Below are 27,584 nucleotides of genomic sequence, written 5' to 3'. Positions count from 1 at the left end.
CTCCAGGACGAGGAAATTAGACAGAAGTACATGGATATGATTAGTGAGAAGTTTCGAACAGTAGACAGTAAGCAGGTTCAGGATATAGAAAGTGAATGGGTGGCATACAGGGATGCTGTAGTAGAAACAACAAGGGAATGCCTAACAACAACTGTGTGTAGAGATGGGAAAAGGTGAACATCTTGGTGGAATGATGAAGTTAGAGCAGCTTGTAAACATAAAAAGAAGGCTTATCAGAAATGGCTCCAAACAAGGGCCAAGGCAGACAGGGATTTGTACGTAGATCAAAGAAACAGAGCGAAACAAATAGTTGTTGAATCCAAAAAGAAGTCATGGGAAGATTTTGGTAATAACCTGGAAAGGCTAGGTCAGGCAGCAGGGAAACCTTTCTGGACAGTAATAAAAAATCTTAGGAAGGGTGGGAAAAAGGAAATGAACAGTGTTTTGAGTAATTCAGGTGAACTCATAATAGACCCCAGGGAATCACTGGAGAGGTGGAGGGAATATTTTGAACATCTTCTCAATGTAAAAGGAAATCATCCTGGTGGTGTTGCAAACAGCCAAGCTCATAGGGAGGAGGAAAATGATGTTGGTGAAATTATGCTTGAGGAAGTGGAAAGGATAGTAAATAAACTCCATTGTCATAAGGCAGCAGGAATAGATGAAATTAGACCTGAAATGGTGAAGTATAGTGGGAAGGCAGGGATGAAATGGCTTCATAGAGTAGTAAAATTAGCGTGGAGTGTTGGTAAGGTACCTTCAGATTGGACAAAAGCAGTAATTGCACCTATCTACAAGCAAGGAAACAGGAAGGATTGCAACAACTATCGGGGTATCTCATTGATTAGTATACCTGGCAAAGTATTCACTGGCATCTTGGAAGGGAGGGTGCGATCAGTCGTTCAGAGGAAGTTGGATGAAAACCAGTGTGGTTTCAGACCACAGAGAGGCTGTCAGGATCAGATTTACAGTATGCGCCACGTAATTGAAAATTGCTACGAAAGGAATAGGCAGTTGTGTTTATGTTTCGTAGATCTAGAGAAAGCATATGACAGGGTACGGAGGGAAAAGATGTTCACCATACTGGGGGACTATGGAATTAAAGGTAGATTATTAAAAGCAATCAAAGGCATTTATGTTGACAATTGGGCTTCAGTGAGAATTGATGGTAGAATGAGTTCTTGGTTCAGGGTACTTACAGGAGTTAGACAAGGCTGTAATCTTTCACCTTTGCTGTTCATAGTTTACATGGATCATCTGCTGAAAGGTATAAAATGGCAGGGAGGGATTCAGTTAGGTGGAAATGTAGTAAGCAGTTTGGCCTATGCTGACGACTTAGTCTTAATGGCAGACTGTGCCGAAAGCCTGCAGTCTAATATCTTGGAACTTGAAAATAGGTGCAATGAGTATGGTATGAAAATGAGCCTCTCGAAGACTAAATTGATGTCAGTAGGTAAGAAATTCAACAGAATCGAATGTCAGATTGGTGATACAAAGCTAGAACAGGTCGATAATTTCAAGTATTTAGGTTGTGTGTTCTCCCAGGATGGTAATATAGTCAGTGAGATTGAATCAAGGTGATTTTTTAAAGCTAATGCAGTGAGCTCACAGTTGCGATCAGCAGTATTCTGTAAGAAGGAAGTCAGCTCCCAGATGAAACTATCGTTACATCGGTCTGTTTTCAGACCAACTTTGCTTTACGGGAGCGAAAGCTGGGTGGACTCAAGATATCTTATTCATAAGTTAGAAGTAACAGACATGAAAGTAGCAAGAATGATTGCTGGTACAAACAGGTGGGAACAATGGCAGGAGGCTACTCGAAATGAGGAGATAAAGGCTAATTTAGGAATGAACTCGATAGATGAAGCTGTACGCATAAACCGGCTTCGGTGGTGGGGTCATGTGAGATGAATGGAGGAGGATAGGTTACCTAGGAGAATAATGGACTCTGTTATGGAGGGTAAGGGAAGTAGAGGGAGACCAAGACGACGATGGTTAGACTCGGTTTCTAACGATTTAAAGATAAGAGGTATAGAACTAAATGAGGCCTCAACACTAGTTGCAAATCGAGGATTGTGGCGACGTTTAGTAAATTCTCAGAGGCTTGCAGACTGAACGCTGAAAGGCATAACAGTCTATAATGATAATGTATGTATGTATGTATGTATGTATGTATGTATGTATCCTGAGAGCAAAGCAAACAAATTAAAATCGAAAGAAATGCTTTAGAAAATCATAGCGGCTTGAGGCGCCATCTGTCAAACTGTCAAACCGTGAAAAGAAGTAGATGTCTAGTCGGAAAAAGTTATCATCAAATAACAGATATGTGGACATAATATTGTATAGGCTTTTGGGCTTATGCCGTGTCAAGAAAATACGGTGAAATTCTTAACGTTTTGCAGAAAACTGTGCTCTGTGAAACGTTAAGGATTTCACCTTATTTTCTTGACACGGCATAAGTCCAAAAGCCTATACAGTATTATGTTTGTAAGTATGGGCTGTGAAAGCATTAATGGGAACAGATATGTGAATTCCATATCAGGGAATAGACTAACAAACCCATTCTGGGAAATAAGTATTAAAAAACACTAGGTGCGGCACAATACGTAACATTTTTTAAGAACATTATGAAGAAGGGCAGAGAACAAGAGAAAGAAGTAGCAAAAGCTACCACACTGACTCAGCAAAGACATTGGCATTAATGAATATAGTAAGAAGTTTTGTGTATAGTTTTGTGGTTGTGACAAAAATGCCATAAACCATCGTGTCAAAACTAGACTCGACCCTGTATACTCTGGTACAGAAAAGCAGAAATCACACCACTGTGGACATGTTCTTTAAATGCCAGTAAGAACGAACTTGGTGACCTGCTCATTGGTTTTTATGTTTTTGAAACATCAGTATGATGTTGACTGTGTCAAATGTTTTTTGTATATAGCCTAGTTATTATTTTGTATGCTATGTTTATTATGTTTATGTTCACTGTGTTATTGCCAATAAATGTTTGTGTGATCAAGTGATTTAAATGTGTTTTCTAACTGAAGTGAAAATAAACCTGTAATGTAGCAGTAATAACATCTTCAACAATTCATTTGTTTCATTACTACAGAGCACTAATCCTAATTATTGCAAGTAAGTGATGGTCCGGCTCCATGACTAAATGGTTAGTGTGCTGGCCTTTGGTCCAAGGGGTTCCGCATTCGATTCTTGGCCGGGTTGGGGATTTTGACCTTCATTGGTTAATTCCAGTGGTTTGGGGGCTGGCTGTGTGTGCTGTATTCAGCACTAGAATTCATCATAGATGTACCCGATCATAGATGGGCCCCATTCTGAAAGACGTGCAGATTGCCTATTAGGCGTCAACTCGTAGGACCTGCACCACACCTTTCCAGAGACTCATTGTATTATAATAATAATAATAACAATAGGGGGTGTGAGCTGTTGGCCTTGCTCGAGATTCACCGCGGTTACGTCGACAGGGCAGCTAGTTTGGCCTCCAGAAGACGCCCAGCCAGTGAAAAGTGTGAACTTTACCCAGCAAGTCAAAAAGAAGAAAGAGCTTCCGCTATGTGCAGCTGGAAAGTAACCCAGTTATGAACAGTGCAGATATCTCTGTCTGTGTTCTGTGGCATGGTGGCGACTTGACCGAAAAGCTAAGATCCATTGTCCAGGTTGTTGCAACCATACCGTGCCGATTCTAAGTTTCTAGCGAGTTCCTCCAGCATTTACAACCTGTAGAGCTCTCTGCGCTTGTGCATGTTGTCCTTTCTGCCTGTTACCTGGCATAACCTTTTATCAGGAAGTGGTTCACCTCTACTGCCCGCGCTGTGGTCATTATCTCGGAACATAACAACTTGAAGAAAAGTGTTATGGTCCGCATGGCGCCAACCAAGAGCTACCAGCATTATAGTCAAATCAGTGTGTGTCATTTCTCCTTGTGTCTGCGGCTATTGTCCTTGTGTGTATCCTGTTCGTCTGTCCGTAAATAAAATAGTGTGGTTTTGTTCATTGATATAATTTCAACAGATGCAGCAAAGTTTATATTATTATTATTATTATTATTATTATTATTATTATTATTATTATTATTATTATTATTATTATTATTTAATAATAATAATAATAACTGGGTAGATGGACGTGTGTAGTTTTGGTTCAGCAAATCTCCATCTGTTAGAAGGAACTGTGCTTTTTTCATGATCTCCTGGCAGTGTTTGTGACACTTTAACGTGTATTGAGTGTGTATTAGTGTTGTCTAGTGAGTCTGAGATCGTTTAATTTTTTTGGGGGGACAAATATTATGTATTTTTTGTGCCCTAAGTATCAGCCACTTTGTTTTGCATACAATTCATTCCATAATACTACATAGAGAGGCACTCGGTGTATTTGTTTACCATCTTTACCCTACATGTCAGCCATCTTGTTGATTTACCATTATGAAGAAGACGGACACTCTACATGCTTTCAATGGCGTTGCCTAGGACAAGGAATTTATACTTCTGGGTGCCATTACAATAGATGTAATGGTTTTGTATTGCTTTCATCTGCATTCATCTGTGTCCTATTATCCAGTACCTCCTTTCCATTTACTACCACAATATTATTTGTACATACCTCAACGACAGTGAAGGCGGAGATGATCATCAGTACGGCGGAACTGGTGGAAGAGGCAGCCCTTATCAACTAAGGCTGATGAATCAGACCACTGTCTTGTGGTGTCTGGCTTCATGGCTAAATGGTTAGCATGCTGGCCTTTGGTCACAGGCGTCTCAGGTTCGATTCACAGCAGGGTCGGGAATTTTAACCATAATTGGTCAATTTCCCTGACACGGGGACTGGGTGTATGTGTCGTCTTCATCATCATTTCATCCTCATCATGACGTGCAGGTCGCAAAGACCTGCACCTGGCGAGCCGAAGTCCTCGGACACCTCCCGGCACTGAAAGCCATACTCCATTTCATTTACTGCCTTGTGGTTAGAGAAGGGATTCTCAAAGGCTTGGGGACATACCCTGGGGGAAAAGGGCCCTGGGGCTTACATCCTCAGTTCTATATTCAAAAATAGGATCTCCTGTTCTCTCAATGACTTCAACAATTAACATGATGGAAACGTCATCGGTGACAACTAATCCAGGGAGCAGCTGGATGCAACTGGGCTTTTGGATTCTGGAGAGCCCAGAACGTCATGTCAGGAAGAGTTGGAGCTTCCTGGAACCTCATCACAACAAATAAGACTTAAACGAAAACATCTGCTTGGAACATTAAACATCAATACACTCCATCAAATAGGAAAACTGAAACAATTATGTGAACATTTTGGAGGAAAGAAACACATTTATTCTGGCATTACAAGAAGCAAGATATCTGGACGAGGAGACATTGAATTCTGATGGCTTTAGAATATATAAGGAAAAACCCGGGTATACAATCTCTAAAGGAAGATGTCCAATTTTAGGGACAGCTTTCGTGGTCAAGAAAACTATAATGATTCAATCACAAACTTTAGCTCACCATCTGAGGGAAACAAAACCTACACGATTATCAATGCTCATGCTCCCATAAACCAAGACAAGAAATGGAACAAAGAGAAAGTAGGAGATTTCTGGGAAACACTTGAAAACGAGACATCTAAAATTCCCCGTAGAAATGTTAATATTCTGGTTGACGATTTCAATGCCCAGAAAGGAAGTACAAAAGGATTGTTTGGAGAATACCCTGCACATAACAGAACAAATAGCACTTTAATCTAAAACTCATGTCTACGCATTTCAAAGCCATCCCAAAGAAGACAACTTGGATATCCCTCAATTCAATGGTAGGCAAATTTCAAATTGACCACGTTGCAATTACAACCAGAAACTGACAGGAGATTATGATGTCAAGGTATGTAAAAGTCTGAATATTGAAACAGACCTTTTCAACCAAATAGACATCAAATCAGAGATAAGAAGCCAAGGATCAGCACAGAAATTCTTGAACAAAAAATTTTATATGAAGGAAGTATGAAGATGAACAATTGGGAAGAAATCAGAGAATCATTAACATAAGCTGCCAAAATCTTGGGCCAAAGAAAAAGGAAAAGAAAACACAGATGGTGGAACAAAATATGTGATGGCGCACTTAAAGAGAGGCTGAAGACATGGAAGAGACGGTACTCCAACCAAATGAGAGAACATTGGGATGTCTTCAGCAACAAAGGAAAACCACTGCCAAGATCATCAGAAGAGAAAAGCAACAATATGATTAAAACCAATTAGAAAATATAGAAGACAACTTAAAGAAAAATAACACTAGAGAATTCTACAAAACTTTCAAGGAAGAACTACAACAATACCAGCCTCCCAAGTTTCTGTTTTAAAAGAGAGGACAGTACATTAGCATTGAGTAACAAGGAAAATTGCTACCTTTTGGCCAATTATTTCAAAACACTATTAAACTGCGAGGAACCACTGGAAAGGCTGAATTTAGAGAAGGCAATGCAGATGAATCCACATTCAAAACCACAGAGTCTCATGGACATAAAAAAATCATCAATGAACTCCAAACAATAAAGCGCCAGGAGAAGATGGAATAGTAGCTGAAATGTGGGAAATTGGAGGAGATATGGCAACGGAAAACTTAAACTGTTTAATCTGTGATATTGGGGAAAGTGAAAAAAATCCCTAGTGATTGGAAATGCGCCCTTATACACCCACTCCATAAGAAAGGAGACCGCACCGACCCAAACAATTATCGAGGAATTTATTGTTACCTATTTCTTACAAAATATTGTCCAAGGCAGTAAACATAGTAGAAGAACAAGTAGATCATCAAATAGGTGAATATCAAGGGAGCTTCTGTAGAAAGGGAAGATCTTGTGTGGAACGGATATTTAGTCTGGAAAATATCCTGAGAATTATAGCTATATGAGGGAAAAATATTGTGGTTGTCTTTGTAGACTTCAAAACAGCGTATGACTCCATCGACTGGCAGACACTAATGTTTTGGAGGAATTTGGAATTGATGATAAAACAAGGGCAATTATAACTTAGACATTTACAGAAACCATCTCCAAAAGTTAAATTTCATGAGAAAATCTCAGATCCCTTTGAGATTAAGACAGAATTCAGGCAAGGTGACGGATTATCACTGATTTTGTTTAACATTGTCTTGGAAAAAGTAATGAGAACTTGGAGGAAAACCATAAAAGAAGAAGGGATAGAAGGAATCTATTTAGGTACAAAAAAGCAGAATGTGAAGATGGATTGCTTAGCATTTGCTGATGACATGGTATTGTTAGCAAGAGATAAAGAAGCTTGGAAAATTACATGAAATCTCAGAGAAAGCAGGACTCAGGATCTCATATGAAAAGACAGAGTGCATAGAATACAAACGTAATAAAGAAAAGCATCTGGAAAAAAAGTATGGGAAACTCAAGAGGTCACATAAATTTAAATATCTTGATGAATGGATGCAGCTGAATGGGCTTGATAAAGAAGCAAGTAAGGGAAGGGCCAGAAAAATGGAGTTAGCCTATAGATTAGTACAGAATAAATACAATAAAAGAACAATATCTTACAGAGCAAAGATCAGACACCATACCATGGTTATAAAGCCAGAGGAACTTTACAGTTCAGAATGTCTGATACTGAATAAGAAAGGGAAAATGGATGAGCTAGAGAAGAAAGAAAGAAAGAAAGAAAGAAAAATCTTGAGAAAGATCTTAGGACCCGAAAAAAGAAAAGATGTTATATGGAGGAATAGGAGAAATGAAGATGTATACAGACAGCAGAGAAGATCAGACACCATACGTAAGAGGGAAGTTTTATGGGCACCTCACAAGAATGAACGAGAGTCGACTAACAAAGAAATTCTTTAACTACATCATCACATTAAAAGCAACTACTAAATGGGTAGAAACAACAAAAGACATGGAGGAAGTTGGCATCAATCCAAAAGAAATCTTTAATAGAGATATGTTTTGAGCTAAAATTGATAAATTCAAGGGGTTCCAGGAAAAAACAAAATGAACAGTCCAAGAACATGTGGTCAGAGGAGGGGAGGAGGAACCACAGTGAAGTGATGAAGTTCTGGGAGAAGGAAAAAGGACTAGCCAGCCAGTAAATTGTTTACCGTGGTCCAAAGTAGGCCAAAATCGAAGAAATAATAATAATAATAATAGTCTCAAAGGCAGAAGAGGATATTTCTCAACGGCTGAGAAGGCGGAAGAACTGGCTCTGCGGCTAACAACCGTACTTCTAACTACTGTCCCACCAAGCAGTACCATGAGGTAACACTATGCATGATGGAAACATTTTCAAGGAAAACTACCCCAGGTGGTACCCAGCAATGGAAATCCACGGTCGCATCAGCCGGCGCAAACAAGCCTTTGGTTTCTGGGGAGCTTGTACTAACATGCAAGATGGAGTCGGTGCTATCTGGTAGCCAGACTGATGACGTACTAACGACAAACACGACTAACCTAAAACGAAATCTACGGACAAAGAAACATCACTATTTTGGAACTATCAACATACAGACTCTACTTCAGATGGGAAAATTAATACAGAGTTTGGATGAAATGGAAAATCGGAATATCCTAATACTAGCAGTGCAAGAGACACGTTTTACCGATATTAATACGTTTGATTCAGAAAATTACAGAATCTTTAAGGGTAAACCTCGATGGAAAATTGGAAGAAATCTGCAGCAACTTGGCACACCATTTTCTGTAAACAAACGAGTTATTGACTCTGTAACAAACTTCTCTTCTCCTTCTGATAGACTCTCCACTCTAACAATGAAATGTGCAAAAAAAGTGATACACATAATTCAATGCACACACCCTCCCATTAACAAAGACAACAAAAAATCCTGATATGGTGAAAATATTCTGGGATCTATTGGAGAATGAATTTCTAAAGACGCCAAACAATCGTGTCAAAATTTTGATGGGTGATTTCAACGCGCAGGTTGGAAAAGAACGTCAGTTTCGAAAAATAGTAGGGGGTTATCCAGCTCACACCAGAATAAATACGAATGGGAAGAGACTGATTTACTTATGTGAGACTTTTGATCTTAAATTAATGTCCACGTACTTCAAAAGACTGCCAAGGAAAAAGAAAACGTGGTGTGCTCCACAGAAAGACCTAGGTGAATATCAGCTGGACCATGTTGCAATTTCGAGTAGAAACACTAAAGAAATTATGAATGTGGTAGTACGGAAAGGAGCCAATCTTGACTCTGATCACTTCTTGACCAGCATAAAATTCAAGCCATTACCGTTAAACAAGAAGAGGCTCTCTCTGAATGTGTCAATAAAAGTAAACCACCAAAAACTTCAAGAAAACAGAAACGACTTTCAAAGACATATGCGGGAGAAGAAAATGGAGACTTGTGAGGATATTCGAGAGAATATGGCAGATATATCTAAGGATGTTGCACCATTGCGAAGAACTCGCAGACACCGATGGTGGACCACAGACTGTGATGTAGCAATTGATACGAGAGATGCAGCCTATAAAGCATGGCACGCAGATAAAACAGAAGATAAATTTGAGACATACAAAGGGGTACGCAAACAGACAGCAAAGACCCTCCGACAAGCCAAAAGGAATCAAATACCTGAAGAAATCTGAAGTATTGACACTGAATTTAAGAAGAACAATACTAGAACCATTTACAGGATCTTTAAAGAGCACATAAATGCATATCAACGATCTACTATGGTATTTCGAAGGGAAGATGGAAAATTGGCTGTGAATAAGAATGAAAATTGTTAGATATTAGCTACATATTTGGAGAAATTGTTGAACTGTGAAAAACCAAAAAGTAAATGGCCAAGAGAGGATCCAAAGCAATGGAATGAGAACTCAATACCTTCTGATGAAAAAGAACACTGTGAAATAATTACTGACGTAAAGAACAACAAAGCTGCAGGGGAAGGCTCTGTAACAGCAGAGATGCTGAAAAGTGGTGGAGAAATAGCAATCACAATTTTAAGGCAAGAAATGGAAAAGATCAGGGAAATGGAGGTTATCCCTGAAGACTGAAAAAATGCTGTAATTCATCCTCTACACAAAAATGGTGATAGAGCCGATCCTAACAACTACCACGGCATTTTCATCACACCTGTAACATATAAGACACTGTCTAAGCACTACAGAAGAGACTTTTGGAACAAGTGGATCACCAACTAGGCGAGTATCAAGCGGGATTTAATAAGGGAAGATCATGCTTTGATCAGATCTGGAGTCTGAAACGTGTACTAGAGAATCATCTCTCAAAGGATCTGTTGGTGGTTTTTGTAGACTTCAAGAAGGCGTATGATTCAGTCGACGGGGAAGTGCTATCCATTATATTGGTGGAATTTGGAATCAACGCCAAAACAACGGCAATTAGTAAGCAGACTTTACATGGGACACATTTGAAAGTTATCAGAGAGATCTCCAAGCAGTTCGAAATTAAAACAGGAGTGAGACAGGGTGATGGACTGTCACCAGTTCTTTTCAACTGTGTGTTGGAGAAGATTATCTGGGAATGCAAAAAAGAACTGAACAGAAAAGGACTCCTTAACCAAGTATATATTGGAGGATCAAAAAGTGGTGTCATGATTAATTGCCTTGCCTTTGCTGATGACCTTGCGCTGCTATCTAGGAATACTGACACAGCAATAGAACAGCTGAATGTACTAAAACTACAAGCATAAAAAGCAGGACTATAGATTTCCTTTAAAAAAAAAACTAAATATATATGAAACATCAAAATAGCCCCTCGGTACCTGAAGACAGAACATGGCAAAATAAAAAGAGTTGATAGCTTTAAGTACCTGGGTGAAATAGTGCAATTGAAAACTAATGGAAGAGAAGCAAACAACACCAGACGGGAGAAGATGGCTGCAGCTTTTCGTAGGACATACGCTGTATTCATCTCCAGGTGAGCTAAACTGAGGCACTACAATACAGTGATTAAAACAGAATGTCCGTACGCTAGTGAATGCCTCCAAATGACAGGGAAAGCGGGACCGAGAGAAGCTGAGAAATTTGAAAAAAAGATCCTTCGCAAAATAATGGGTCCAAAGATTGTGGACGGATAATATAAGTTGCGAGTAAGGAAAGAACTTTACCGAGACATTGAAAGGCTGAGTCCATGAGAAAACAGAATTTAGAATGGATAAGAAGAGACTAACGAAAAGGGTTTTCACAATACTATACAGCAGACCTAAAGTGTCGGACAAATGGTTCAGGAGGTGAGAGATCTCAAACAGGTGGGACTAAATTCAGAAGACATCTCAAACCAAACAAAGTTTAGGTCAGTGATCGACAAATTCCAGGAATTCCATGACGAACCAGAACTTAACCGTGGGTGGACGGAAGAAAGAACACAGGCTGCCAGAGAAAGGATGCTGAAGTTTTGGGCTGGGAAGAAGGCTTCCAGAAACATGTAACTGTTACCTAACGTGGTCTCTAATGGCCGTAAACGAAAATATATATACAGTAATAATAATAAATATTGTTGTTGTTATTATTAATAAATGATGAAGCATCCACGTCTTCTAATAAAAAGTTATGCAAAGTGATGTACCAGTCTTGTAAAAATAGAAACTGCATATTTGACAGTTTGCACAGAATTATTGATATCACAAGGGGCGAGTCAGTCTTAAAAAATGCTGGGTAGTGGGTTTCAAGATGGTGACCAAATTCTTTCGCACATGGGTGAGCAACATCCGAGTAATTCATGGTCGGAGAATGTGACCAGAAAACAAGGTTTAATAACCCACTGGGCCAGAACATAAAACTTCAACTAACATTTCAACATCAAACATCTGTTTTAGAAAGAAAGTGACTTGCAGTACTATGTTGTTACTTTTTATGAACCCCAGTGCACAAAGTTTTCTTGTGTTTTTCATGCATTTTAATACTCTGTTATTTCATAGGTCAAGCAAAAATGGTTTTCATATATGTACCAAGCAAGTGGCCGCGTGGTTTGGGTCTTATAGCTATCGGCTTTCATTCGGAAGATAGTGGGTTTGAACTCCACTGTTGGTAGCCCTGGTTTTCTGTGGTTTCCCATTTTCACACCAGGCAAATCCTGGGGCTGTACCTTACTTAAGGCCATAGTTGCTTTGTTCCCACAGGGGCCCCAGGGGCTCACAACTTGGGACCATGGGTTTGCGACAACGGTGCCCTTAGCTGAGTCCTGGCATTGGTTCCACTTGTTCCAGGCTCCTCACCTTCATCTATGCTATTCGACCTCCCTAGGTCAACTCTTGTTCTTTTCTAACCTTGACGGTATTAGAGCACTCGAGGCATAGGGAGTCTTTCATTTTCGTGGCCTTCGTGGCCCTTGGCTTTCTTTTGCCAATACCTTCATTTTTCAAAGTGTCAGAACCCTTCCATTTTTTTCTCTCCGATTAGTGTTATATAGAGGATGGTTGCCTAGTTGTACTTCCTCTTAAAACAGTAATCATTACCATCACCACCTCCCAGCCCATTTTTTACCCCATCGTCTCCATAAGACCTATATGTACTGAATGAGTTGGCCGTGTGGTTAGGGTCGTGTAGCTGTGAGCTTGCATTCAGGAGATGGTGGTTTCAAATCCCACTGTCAGCAGCCCTGAATGTGGTTTTCCATTTTTACCCCAGGCAAATGCTGGATCTACAAGGTGCGTTCCATAAATAATGCGACCAAATTCATAAAAAAATCATTTATTGAAGATATTCGTACAAATAATCAAAAATCTTCAAAATAGCACCCTCTTGCGTCGATACACTTCTGGAGGCGGTGTTTCCATGCCTGGAAGGCCTTTTCCGGAATGTCCTTTAGAGCCGATGTAACATGTGGCTGGATTCTTTCAATCGTGTCCCAGTGTTTTCCTTTCATGACTCCTTTTAACCAAGGAAACAAAAAAAAGTCAGCGGGAGGCAGGTCAGGACTGTAGGGAGGCTGGGGAACCACTGGGGTGTTGGTCCTGGCCAGGAAGTCGTTGACAATGACAATGTGACTCGGCGCGTTGTCGTGATGAACTTTCCACGTGTCCTTGATGTCGCTTCGGCAGCGCGAGACCCTCCTTTTCAGTCTTTTGAGCACTTCCAAGTAGAAAGCTGAGTTCACTGTAGTCCCGGTAGGTATGAATTCATGGTGGACAATGCCTCTGACGTCAAAGACAATGAGCATGATTTTGATCCTGGACTTGCTCGTGCATGCCTTCTTGGGACGGGGCCACGATGGGGTGTGCCACTCTGAACTCTGCCCTGTCTCAGGGTCATACTCAAAAATCGATGTCTCATCACCAGTGATAACTGAGTTAAAAAAATTAGGATCATTTTCACACATTTCCAACATTTCTCGGCACCGAAGCACTCGCATGTTCTTTTGTTCGTCGGTCAACACTTTTGGGACCAGTTTGGCACATACCTTTCTCATGTTCAAATCTTCGGTCACAATGCGGAAAACGGTTGTTTTTGCCATGTTTAGAGTTTGTGCTATCAATTGAAGGCTCAGCCGTCTGTCAGAGTTCAAACAATCGCGCACACACGTCACAATTTCGTCGACTCGTGAGGTTGATGGCCGTCCACTGCAAGATTCGTCAGTGATCTCTTCTGGGCCCTCCATAAACGACTTGTGCCATCGGAAAACTTGTGATATGGACAAGCAATCAGTCCCAAAGGCCTGCTGAAGTAATGGAAACGTTTCGGTGGCGGACTTCCCGAGTTTAACGCAAAACGCAAAATTTGATAGCGTACCATTGCTCTACAGAACGATCCATTGTGCCGTGTTACATGAACTCAAAACGGGCTTGATGGAAACGCACGTCCTGACTCTTCGGCAGCTCGCTGCCGAATGAGACAAGGAGCGTTTGAAGCTAACACCCTCCTCCACCTAGCCCAGCAGGTTAGAACACACTGCGGTATACAGTTGCGTCAGAAAAAAATTGGTCGCATTAGTTATGGAACGCACGTTGTGTGCCTTAATTAAGGCCACGGCTGCTGCCTTCCCAATCCTAGCCTCCTCTCATCCTTCCGTTGCCAAAAATCTTTGATGTGTTGGTGCAGCGTTAAACCATTAGCAAAGACCTATCTTTGTCTGTGCAACATAAGGAAATTGTTAAAAACATAATCTATTTGTTTTCTCATATATTCCACGCCTGTTAATACTCTTCTCATCTTCAGATACAGTAGATACAGCTTCCACTGCACATACAAAACATATGGGGTAGGAGGTATATTTGTGATATGCAAGTTCGTGATATATCTTCTAATAAATATCATGAACTTCCCTATTGCAGACTAAGCATTTCAACTTTACTAGTAGTTCTGTGAGTTCTCAACAGATGTGTCTAGCTATTTGCATTGGTCCATTGCTCTCTAGCGGACACAGGATACTTATTCAAAGATGTACCACGAACTTACCTGTTTCATGAACATACCTCCCTTTACCCTAATGCATGCATGTCAGGAAAAAGTGTAACTTGATCCCTTTTGGCTAGATATTATTAGAAATTCAGTGGATCCCCCACCCCCATTTTTAGCACGTCTCTTTCCTTGTACCCTGCAGCAATGTCTGAATAAGTTATACTGTATATTTTTACATTGCTCTTTCTGGACTCCTTTTCTGTTTATAAGTGATAAAAGATTAAATTCATTTTCTTTCTGTTACAGGACTTAAAACCTAACAATTTATTAGTGAACAGCAGTGGTATTCTGAAGATAGGTGATTTTGGTCTAGCAAAATTCTTTGGTTCCCCAAATCGAATTTACACTCATCAAGTTGTAACTCGATGGTACAGGTAAGCTGCTATTCTTATCTCCTACTGTTAATAGTTTCTAGTTTTGTTATGTGAGGCATATAATTAAACTTACAGGTCACCTGAATTGCTGTTTGGTGCTCGTATTTATGGAACTGGTGTGGACATGTGGGCTGTTGGTTGTATTCTTGCTGAACTATTACTGCGTGTTCCATTTCTGCCTGGGGAGTCAGATCTAGACCAGCTTACCAGAATCTTTCAAGTTCTTGGCACTCCAACAGAAGAGACCTGGCCTGTAAGTTCATGTATGTAATATATTCAATAGATCTGAGAATTGTGTGCAAACTGGGCGAGTTGGCCGTGCGGTTAGGAGTGCGCAGCTGTGAGCTCGCATCCGGGAGATAGTGGGTTCGAACCTCACTGTCGGCAACCCTGGAAATAGTTTTCCGTGGTTTCCCATTTTCACACCAGGCAAATGCTGGGGCTGTACCTTAATTAAGGCCACAGCCGCTTTCTTTCCATTCCTAGGCCTTTCCTGTCCCATCGTCGCCATAAGACCTATCTGTAAAACGTAAAACAAATAGCAAAAATTTGTCTGCAATGCATGTCCTTACTGAGATATCCCAACCAAATGTTGGGGTTTGACAAATCTCTTGCATATTTATGTATATTCTGTCCTATCTCCATTCTTTTTGTTCCTGACGCATGTTAAGCGCAACTTCAGCCAACCATTCAAGTTTGCGGGCTGGAGGTATTTGTGGAGGCAAGACATAGCATAAGTCCTTCCTCGAAAGAACCCCTACCCCATCCTCACCCTTTCATTGTCCAACTGAGACAAGACTTGTGACTCTATATGTCATTACCATAGTGTATGAACTTCAGTTATTGTGAATTGCTTCGTTATCACAACCTGTAATGTCTCCTTTTCACTAAAGATGATATACCTAACAACCCAATGTGGACAGGTGGCGCTGATACCCCATCTGTCTCCAAAGACTTTTCTCCGCCCTAACTTTCTCATTGTGATTCTATGATTTGACGCACTCTATACTGACCTAATAAAAAGAAAATGGAGTCCACGAGTGTTGAGATGGCCTTGAGATAATATTTTAATGGATTTAAAATGAATTTTACAGAGTTCTCACTTTACTACAAAGTTTAGAACCTTTATCTCTTATGATGTCTTGAGGTCACGTTACTCTCTCAATCCTAATTCTAGTGATTTTTTTTTCCCCTGATTGTTTTGGGAAGGTTGTCATAGATACCTAACAATAATATTATTAGATTCTTTCTGGCTCATGCCTGATTTTATCTGAGTTTGTGTTCTTTCAATTTACCATTTTAGTTTTCATGGGTATTTTATCCCCTCTTTTGGGTTACAAGCACGACGGTTGACATACAGCCTGTTATATGTATGTGAGTGGTGAAGTAATTGTCACATGCGATTTAGCATGCGTTATTTTTTCTGTAATCGATACTGTTGCACTCCAGCGATTATACTGAATGCGATCGATTGTCTTCGGTATAGTTTTCGTGCTATGTGCACCAATGAACTCTGTCGTCAACATTCAAACTTGAAGGGATGTAATACTCGTCGTCTGGAAGGAATTCTGTAAACACAGTTCGAATTTGAAAGAGAACACGTTTCCGTATTTTTAATGCGTGGATAATGTAGCCGTTAACAGTAGTTAACTCTTTAGAAATAAAGGCTGCAGTAAACAATCGCTTAATTTAAATGCTATGTACTGAAATTAAGTACGAATATGATACACCCCGAAATACGGTGCAGAGTGGATGACTGGTTTCAGAGGTTAGATTATTCAGTTAATTCTCGTTAGGACGTTTCTGCAGCGGACTAGAAAAGAGAACGTGTTAAGCAAAAAATGTACTATTGAATACACGAATCAGAGTTATCAAACAGGGATATGTAAACACTTGATATGTTTTTGTCTTTTGCCAACAAGCGTGCGTTTTACATAGTATATGTATGGGTACAATGAAGGATATAGGCTATCCGCCTTTTCTAAAGATGAGAGAATTAAAAGGTATGAAAAATACGAGAGAACAAATACGAAAACCTTTCCCACTGGGGCTTGTTAATTAAGTGTGTAAAACACCAGACAACAAATATAAAGACATTTACACTGGGGCCCATAAAAGTATCAGAGGATTATTTGCAGATCACACACTTTTAGAAACAAATGTCAGCTGAAGCCTCATATTTTGGACCAGTGGGTTATTAAACATTGTTTTCACCCCCTGTGTGTGGGGGACGCAGTTGAAGAATACACCCACGGTGATTAGTACCATCACGTGGGGAACACCATGGGTCTCCTTTACTTGCGAGTAGTACCACTATATCAGGTACACAATAGGTTTGTGATTAGTAGCAGCAGGTTAGAGTAGAGTAGTAGCAGCAGAGAGCGGTTCACTGGGGGTTTCCAGTACCTGTGATTAGTACCACTATATGCGGAACATCACGGGCTTACGTTAACTTTGATTTGTACCATTATGTGGGAAACATCACGGGTCTGGGCGTTGCCTGTGATTGGTACTACTATATGAGCGACACCGTTGGTCTGTGTTGCTTATGATTAGTACTCACTGTGTGAGGAATACCACGGGATAGTAAGAGTCCCTATGATTAGTACACGTATGTGAGGAACACCATGGGTTTGCGTTGCCTACGAATTGTGCCATTATATGAGTAACACCATAGGTCTGCGTTACCTGTACGACGTACAATACGTATGAGTAGTACCATAATGTTTGGAACACTGTGAGTCTACGCTACTTTTGATTCGTACCGCAACTTGAGACATACAATGGTTCTACTTTACCAGCGATAAGTACCATTATGAGGGGCCGTTGACCTGGATTTTGGACCCCTTTAGACATCAAGAATAATCATTTCAAGATTGTGCTTTGGAAGCAGTCACTTGGTCAGTAATACTATTGTTTTAATATAAGGTGAGGCATTGTAGGTCAGATCCACTGATTGTTTTAAGTTCATAATCATTGTTCGTCTTCTTTTTTAATTCTAGTCAGTGGATCGATTTTGGAATTATTTTTAACTTTCAGTATTGTGAGAGTGCTCCGCTGATTATTTTAAATTCATATTTATCCTTTCATTCTTCATCATCATGTTTTGAATTCTAGTCAGCAGATGAATTTTGGATTTTTAAATTGTCGGATTTTTGAAGGGCGGAAAAAAGTCCATTCGACACTCCATGTCGTACGATGTCGGCATGTAAAAGAACTCTGGTGATACATTTGGTATTTACCCGACAAAATTAATTAAATCTCAGCCATAGACGCCCAAGAGAGATCCGGTTTACTCTAGGTCCGCTAGATGGCAGACAGAGTAAACCGGAACGTCGAAATTGACGAGCAGACAGCCAGATGGCGTCAAATCGAAATGTCTGCAAACGGTAGCTGAGGCCATACGATTATTATTATTATTTATCTAATTTCATACCATTAGGGGCCGATGACCTAGATGTTAGGCCCCTTGAAACAACAAGCATCATCATCATCAAACATTGTTTCCTGGTCACAGGGGTCACACTCTTCGACCATGAATTATTTGGAGATTGAACTTGGCCATGCCAGGCTGAGTGGCTCAGACGGTTAAGGCGCCGGCCTTCTAACCCCAACTTGGCAGGTTCGATCCTGGCTCAGTCCGGTGGTATTTGCAGGTGCTCAAATGCGACAGCCCCATGTCGGTAGATTTACTGGCACGTAAAAGAACTCCTGCGGGACTAAATTCCAGCACCTCGGCGTCTCCGAAGACCTTAGAAAGTAGTTAGTGGGACGTAAAGCAAATAACATTATTATTATTATTATTATTATTATTATTATTATTATTATTATTATTATTATTATTGAACTTGGCCATGTGCGAGAGGATTACTATGATCGTCATCTCGAATGCGACAAAACTTCAATCGACTCCAGTCAAAACTCGAAGGTGCGAATTTGGACATATGCGACTCCAGACTCTGTTTAAAGACGCTTGTCCACTTCCTAGATTTTAATTTTGTCCTCATTACTGACATCACAATTTTTCCAGTATCCATAACTGTGCTACACAAATATGCACCACACTAGTCAACTTCACATGATTATGTTCCTAATCCGTAAGAAGGCTATCACGTGAAAAATATTCGTTATCCTTCACTGTATCACTCAACACAGAATAAATTTCTAACTTCTGAATGGAATGTGAAATATAAGCACAAATAGGTGTTCTAGGTTATTCAGCTATATCAAAGAAAACTGTAGGGCAAAATTGAACTTTCCAGAGGCTAACGACTTGCTTCTTGAACGTGTAATTTACCCTGTAAAGTTCAGGAATTCAAGGCCATTTCTCGTTTTCACACAACCTTCTCCGATCAGCCTCCTGTTGCTAGGGCTGTAATCTGTGTTGGAAATCACGTTCCTTTCACAACGAATGGCAAAGAACATTTTCAGGGCTAGGAAAAACATGATCGTACTAAGCGATAATAGTGAAAACTTTTGATGCGGTAAGTGAAGTATTTTTATATAGATTGAATAAGTCATGAATCGTGACTACGAATTTCAGAATGAAATTGAACATACACGTTCATGCTGTCTCAGAAATAGAAAAAACACTAACGAGTAAGCCATAGTATGGAAATCTGTGAAAACACAAGTTTTGAACAAAATTATTGCTTTTCATACCGATTTTAATGTGTGTGCCCCCCCTCCCGCCGACTTTCATGAAAATTGTATGTAATGACAGTCCACTATAGCGAGTAAATTTTTCGTCATTATGAATTCTCACTATAGTGGACTTCTACTCTATTTGAGTGATGGAGTAATTTTCTTTATTCTGACCTTTTAAAACCAAATGTCGTTTTCCTGTGTTGGGAATACGATTCTGCTCATGCCCAAAGCTTCTTTCCCATGATTATTTATTTCTACGGTACACTTGTCATGTCCCCGTCTATCCTTTGGCTTAGAAGCATAGATTAGTATTTTCTAACGATTGTGATTTACTAGGGACTGGTTTTGGAAATATGCTGTTGTGACTGGTTATGTATGTTGGCTGTTTTGGGCTTGGCAGTGAGAGCTGTTTTGTTCCTGGAATGTGTAATGATAACAATTGCACCCATGTGCAATCTAGTTCAATTATGTCTACAATGTTTTGATTTACTGTTAAGGTCTCTGGTTGTGTAGCTGTGTTAATGAGTGGTCAATTGGCTGTACTTTACTACCTACTGCTCGAGAGTTATATTAATCCTATTTTCCTTTTCATTATATTTCCTTGGTTTACTTTATCCTTGGAGCATTTTCTCCATTTCATTTACTTCATGATTTCTTTTGGGGTAGCTATGACAACTTCATATTTATTTGGTGAGAACCTCCTTTTACTCCAATTACCTGAAGTGTGTTCCATTTGAGGTGACGTAAGAAGCTGTGTGTTATATGTACTCAATTGAAATCACTGATTGTTTGGCTATTAATACCTCTGCAATACGTTGGTGTTTTTTGATTGCTCTAAAGCTGTACATATGAGTGTGAGTACCCAGTTTATCCTTAATCCTCCCTTTATTTCAGAGACCTATACATATATTCCTAATTTATGTTTTCTTGCATAAATATCATTCCTTTTGACCTTTTTTTATTGGTACAGTAGCTCTCCATTTATGACTATAGTTTACGATAAGAGACACGGGTTCAGTTCCAGACTGTTTTCTGACTGCTGACACAAGTGCGATAACAGGTATAACTTGTAAGCAGTATTCTCTCACCCATAGGTAACTAATGCAGATATTGAGCTTGATTAATAATAATTATTATTTTACAAATTATTATTATTATTATTATTATTATTATTATTATTATTATTATTATTATTATTATTATTATATTTGTTACTTTCATTGACCTGTCTCAGTCTCATCCTTCGCTTTGACAATATGAAAGTGACCGAGGTATGAGCGATTCTAGTAACACCGTTCCTTATACAGCCAGTCCCTGTTATGAATGGTGTGAAAATATCGCTCATAGGGTCGGTTGATGCATACATTTCAGTGGGCATGGCAGACTGATATGTAATAACAACTTCTGACCCAGTGAGAAAAGCAACGGGAAACTACCTCACTCCTCATTTCTCTAGAACGCCTCTTCAGTGACACCTAGGCTATCTATAACAGCTGTTAGTGGAGTTGTAGAGGATCAAACCAGCCTTTGGGCTGAATACCCAACAACAGCGAGAAATTTCCGGATCAGTATGTTATGGAATTCACACCATCCATTATGTCAGATTGATAAATAGAGACCGTGGTAATAATGGTAATTTCCTAGTATTAAGATTAATTGCATTCACCTTCAACTAACTAACTAACTAACTAACTGACTAACTAACTAACTAACTAACTAACTAACAAAATAGCACAGTGGGAAGTGTGCATATGAGCATTAGAAAAACAGGGAGTGTGAAAACAAGTTAGGAACATGATAGGGCAAGAACGGAAAATAAGAGGAAAGCATAAGAAATTTTGAAGACGTATATTGAAATAGACCAAACTTATACAAATATTTACAAAGAGCAAGAAACATACAACTATGGTACTATCCCAACCATAAACCATAAGATTCGGAACTTTGTACAAGATAAAAGCTGCGAGAAAGAAAGAAACCAAATTAGGAAGAGTGAAGCAGGAATGAAAAGGAAAAGGCAGGAAAAAGGAAAAATACGCTTACCTATTGAAAAGTCAAGAGTAACAAGAAATATGAATTAAGAAAAAAAATTATTTTACACAACACGAAAGTGCTTTGAAGTGAAGTCCAAATATAAACTAGAACTGCATCAGTTACCAGTCAGTCACAGCATGAATTCACACTAAGTAAGATTATCAAGGAGGCCAAAATCACAATTATCTGATAAAGCTGTTCCAAGACAGTCACATTGAAAGATGAAGAACTGTAAACATGAATGTGAGGCACTGTTTACGTATAAGCTTGTGTAGGACTCGCGGAGTGCCAGAAACCAAACACGCACGCTCGAAAGAGAATTGAAAGTAAGTTCATGAATGGAGATATTAAATAGTTTGAAAATAGATGGAATCCTGGTCTGGAAATGCTATGCTCCCTATTCAATTTTCAGAGGAGAATTGTTCCATTTGAAGCTGCTAATATTTACAGAAAATGAATGATTTGTTTGTCATACCTCATCTTGATGTTTGTAGTACTGGCACAGAAAGAGCACTCATGTGCACAAGGTCCGCAAATTACGGAGACGATATTTAGTGTTCCACCCTCCACACAGGCTAAAGTCCATCTCAGATAATCCGGAGAAAGGGCAGGTTTTTATATGCTAGAGTAGAGGGGAAATAATTGAGGAGAAATACGTCTGGAAGATTCCAGATGTTACGGGAGCATGCGCAACAAACCAAACATTATCGTATGACGTCAGCAGGCAAGAGGTAGTCAGTTGATCGCAGATAGTGAAGATGGACAGAACTGAAGTCCGTGCAGAGTATGTGATGTCCAAATAAATATGTTCACTGAGGTATTTGAGTCCCAGTTGCAGAATAAATTACGGCATGTTATCAAATAAAGGTGAGTCCATATTAGATGTGCATGGCGAATTTCGTTGCAGTAGATGCCGGTGAAGTGACGAGTCCGTTAGAATTGTTTTACACTTATTTGTAACTAGCTGATGTACCCGTGCTTCGCTACGGAATTCTACATTGTATACAGTATTCTAGGTTAGGTAGTGTACACGTTGTGAGCAAGATTGTATTAAATTGTGTAGCACTTAACGTTACCCTAGAAACACGACGGGGAAGTCACCAAACGTTTTTTTCTCATATGAAGACTGGGTTAGGGAATTTTCATTGTAAGGGTAGCCCACCTTGCCTACCATCAGTCACAATCAGGTTGGGGAGTTTTAATTTTAATGACAGACATTCTCCACCTGCCTTTTTACATCCTCAGAAAGACTGTCTTAGTAGTTTCCCCAATTGAAATGAACATAGGTCATTACAATGACGTCAGCATGAATGGCGCGATTAAAAGCAATGCTCATAAGTCATAAATGACTTATGGTGACTATCAATACGGAATAAAAAATGAAATTTATCAATCAAGCAATGCTTATATATGAAATACTCGATCAAATGAAAAACCACACATTTTCTCTGGCGATCTAACAGCCCAAAGTACCAGAGCTGGAATGACCAAGCCGCAGAGAGCCGTGATCCGTGAGCACACGTCTTATCTTCGGCCAGGTGGGGGTGTCGAATAGTGGAGACTCCCAGGGCAAAACCTATGCCCTCGTACTAATCTGTTTAATAGGAGTACCCGTTGAGTCGGAAAATCTCAGTTCACTACGCAGGCGGCGGAAAAATCTATCTGACATGGAGAAAATTTTTTCCTCCAAGCCAGAGGAGAAACTCCACCTCACTGCTAATTTGGAATAAAATGCATGTAGAATTTAATAAAAGTGAAGAGGAAGAAGCTTTCCTTAAGAAACGGCTCTTTTCAGGGTTTTGAGTTTTGACTTATTTCGTGAATTGTGGTGCTATAATTTGGATTAGTTCTAAATTGTAATCCTAGAGCAGGTCATACTAATACTACTAAGTGAGCGTTTGCCTTAAGTGTGGACACTGCTCATTCAAAACAGTGCGTCAGAGTAGGTATCGAATAGCTGGAATACTCTGATGAACCAGTCTGTAACGTACCGGCAGTAGAAAATATATGAACCAGAGAAATGGCATGCTAGAGAAGAAAGTTTTCTAACTCCCTAGCTATTTTCCCCCAATATTCAGTCAGGCTGTTATACTCGTTACGCAGCAGTAATCCCATCTATTTGAGTTGAGGAGCAGCATAAGAGACAAAGAACATCACAACAAACAATGGTCAATGTAATGTTATTGTTGATCATTGTTATGCACTTTCAATAATATAGGCCTCTACATTTAGTTTTCCTCCGACTCTGAAATACCACTCTTATCATAGTCGGTACAGTAAAACTGAATAAAACATAAATGATCGGGAATTGTATTCTCTATAACTTATGTTATGTAGTACTTTTCGGTAGGACCAATAACATGGGTATTTAAAAATTAAATTTTAAGCACCTTGCCCTAAACTACAATTTCATCCAGGGTGAATAAAATTGTTTATAACTTCGACTGTAGTTTCTTATTCCCCGACTCCATATACCGATTTTCATTAAATTCTTTTAACCCATTTTCTCATGGCTCGGCGTTTATGTGGACTTGGCAACAAAAATACAAATTGATGAATATCTGTATTATCGAAGCCGGTACAGTAACAATGTATGGCATAAATGATTGGAAATTTAATTCTATATAACTTTCGTTATGTAGTATTTATCGATAGGACCACTAATAAAATAAATATTTGAGAATTAAATTTTAGGCCTTCCCCTAAACTACCATTTCACTCAGCGTGAGTAAAATTATTTATAGCCTAGATTGTAGCGGCTCATCCCCCGACTTTACATACCAATTTTCATTAAATTCTCTTCAGCCGTTTTCTAGTGATGCATGTACATACATACATACATACAGACAGACAGACAGACAGACAGACAGACAGACAGACAGACAGACAGAAATTACGGAAAAGTAAAAAATGCATTTCCTTGTTACTATGGACATGACCAATACAGAAATACCATTCTTTTCAAATTCTGAGCAATGTACAGACAAAACTCTTATTTTATATATATATATATAGATTGGCTGATGATGACCATTAATACTGGTCAAAACCAGTACCAATTTTAATTAAATAGGAATGTAAACAACATTTATTATTTTAATAGTATTGAAAGGTGGAACCATTATATACCTTCCTTTAACTTAATATTAGTACCATCTCGCGAGGAACACCATGAGTAGACTTTTCTTGCGATTTGTATCACTAAAACTAAGAAACAATGTTAGGTTTTGGTCCACTCAATCAACACACATCACTTTACAAGTGAACTATTTAAATAAAACATACATACATACATACATACATACATACATACATACATACATACATACATACATACATACATTATCATTATAGACTGTTATGCCTTTCAGCGTTCAGTCTGCAAGCCTCAGTGAATTTACTAAACATCGCCACAATCCTCGATTTGCAAGTAGTGTTGTGGCCTCATTTAGTTCTATACCTCTTATCTTTAAATCATTAGAAACCGAGTCTAACCACCGTAGTCTTGGTCTACCTCTACTTCTCTTACCCTTCATACCAGAGTCCAGTATTCTCCTAGGTAACCTATCCTCCTCCATTCGCCTCACGTGACCCCACCACTGAAGCCGGTTTATTCTTACAGCTTCATCCATCGAGTTCATTCCTAAATTAGCCTTTATCTCCTCATTCCGAGTACCATCCTGCCATTGTTCCCACCTGTTTGTACCAGCAATCATTCTTGGTACTTTCATGTCTGTTACTTCTAACTTATGAATAAGATATCCTGAATCCACCCAGCTTTCGCTCCCGTAAAGCAAAGTTGGTCTGAAAGCAGACCGATGTAAAGATAGTTTTGTTTGGGAGCTGACTTCCTTCCTACAGAGTACTGTTGATCGCAACTGCGAGCTCACTGCATTAGCTTTATGACACCTTGATTCAATCTCACTTACTATATTACCATCCTGGGAGAACACACAACCTAAATACTTGAAATTATCGACCTGTTCTAGCTTTGTATCACCAATCTGACATTCAATTCTGTTGAATTTCTTACCTACTGACATCAGTTTAGTCTTCGAGAGGCTAATTTTCATACCATACTCATTGCACCTATTTTCAAGTTCCAAGATATTACACTGCAGGCTTTTGGCACAATCTGCCATTAATACCAAGTCGTCAGCATAGGCCAGACTGCTTATTACATTTCCACCTAACTGAATCCCTCCCTGCCATTTTATACCTTTCAGCAGATGATCCATGTAAACTACGAACAGCAAAGGTGAAAGATTACAGCCTTGTCTAACCCCTGTAAGTACCCTGAACCAAGAACTCATTCTACCATAAATTCTCACTGAAGCCCAATTGTCAACATAAATACCTTTGATTTTAATAATCTACCACACTGGGTTTCATCCAACTTCCTCTCAACGACTGATCGCACCCTCCAAGATGCCAGTGAATACTTTGGCTGGTATACTAATCAATGAGATACCTTGATAGTTGTTGCAATCCTTCCTGTTACCTTGCTTATAGATAGGTGCAATTACTGCTTTTGTCCAATCTGAAGGTACCTTACCAACACTCCACACTAATTTTACTACTCTATGAAGCCATTTCATCCCTGCCTTCCCACTGTACTTCACCATTTCAGGTCTAATTTCATCTATTCCTGCTGCTTTATGCCAATGGAGTTTATTTACCATCCTTTCCACTTCCTCAAGCATAATTTCACCAACATCATTTTCCTCCTCCCCATGAGCTTGGCTGTTCGCAACACCACCAGGATGATTTCCTTTTACATTGAGAAGATGTTCAAAATATTCCCTCCACCTCTCCAGTGATTCCCTGGGATCTATTATGAGTTCAGCTGAATTACTCAAAACACTGTTCATTTCCTTTTTCCCTCCCTTCCTAAGATTCTTTATTACTGTCCAGAAAGGTTTTCCTGCTGCTTGACCTAGCCTTTTCAGGTTGTTACCAAAATCTTCCCATGACTTCTTTTTGGATTCAACAACTATTTGTTTCGCTCTGTTTCTTTGATCTACGTACAAATCCCTGTCTGCCTCGGCCCTTGTTTGGAGCCATTTCTGATAAGCCTTCTTTTTATGTTTACAAGCTGCTCTAACTTCATCATTCCACCAAGATGTTCACCTTTTCCCATCTCTACACACAGTTGTTGTTAGGCATTCCCTTGTTGTTTCTACTACAGCATCCCTGTATGCCACCCATTCACTTTCTATATCCTGAACCTGCTTGCTGTCTACTGTTTGAAACTTCTCACTAATCATATCCATGTACTTCTGTCTAATTTCCTCGTCCTGGAGATTTTCTACCCTTATTCGTTTGCAAACAGATTTCACTTTCTCTACCCTAGGCCTAGAGATACTTAGTTCACTACAGATCAGATAGTGGTCTGTATTATCGAAAAATCTGCGGAAAACTCGTACATTCCTAACAGATTTCTTGAATTCGAAGTCTGTTAAGATATAGTCTATTATGGATCTGGTGCCCCTAGCCTCCCATTTGTTGCGGTGAATAGCCTTATGCTTGAAGAATGTATTCGTAACAGCTAAACCCATACTAGCACAGAAGTCCAGCAAACGCTTCCCATTCCCATTAGCTTCCATATCTTCCCCACATTTACCAATCACCCTTTCGTATCATTCAGTTCTGTTCCCAACTCTCGCATTGAAATCGCCCATTAGCACAATTCTTTCCTTGCTGTTGACCCTGACCACGATGTCACTCAATGCTTCATAAAACTCTTCAACTTCATCCTCATCTGCACCCTCACATGGTGGATACATGGACACAGTTCTAGTCCTAATTCCTCCAACTGACAGATCTACCCACATCATTCGCTCATTTACGTGCCTAACAGAAACTATGTTGCGTGCAATGGTATTCCTGATAAAGAGCCCTACCCCAGACTCTGCCCTGTTCTGAGCTCGGTAAATTCATGAAGCAGGATGCTACGCTACTTGCACATAGTCCAAGTGAGGATCTCTCATCTAACGGGTTATGGACCACCGGTGAATTGTATAGTCCTAGCCGCCTGAGCACAAGGAGGGCCATGACTCAGAATATGTCCGAGATGCCCACTCCCATTCCATAGCAACTGGCATCCCGACTCTCAGGACCACTTACTAGGCCACTCA

General features: G+C 39.6%; 1 protein-coding gene across 1 annotated transcript in view; it reads left to right on the top strand.

Annotated features, from left to right (window-relative positions):
• Cdk7 (Cyclin-dependent kinase 7) overlaps positions 1–27,584 on the top strand; it is a 149,955-nt gene that overhangs the window by 68,097 nt on the left and 54,274 nt on the right. The window contains exons 5-6 of the mRNA XM_067153252.2: positions 14,639–14,766; positions 14,842–15,019. Of these exons, the coding sequence (XP_067009353.1) occupies positions 14,639–14,766; positions 14,842–15,019 (306 nt within the window). The remainder of the gene's footprint in view (positions 1–14,638; positions 14,767–14,841; positions 15,020–27,584) is intronic.

The sequence above is a fragment of the Anabrus simplex genome, chromosome 1 (assembly GCF_040414725.1).
Source record: "Anabrus simplex isolate iqAnaSimp1 chromosome 1, ASM4041472v1, whole genome shotgun sequence".
NCBI lineage: Eukaryota > Metazoa > Arthropoda > Insecta > Orthoptera > Tettigoniidae > Anabrus > Anabrus simplex.
Note: the sequence above shows the minus strand (reverse complement) of the source record. Positions and strands in the feature narration are given on the sequence as shown.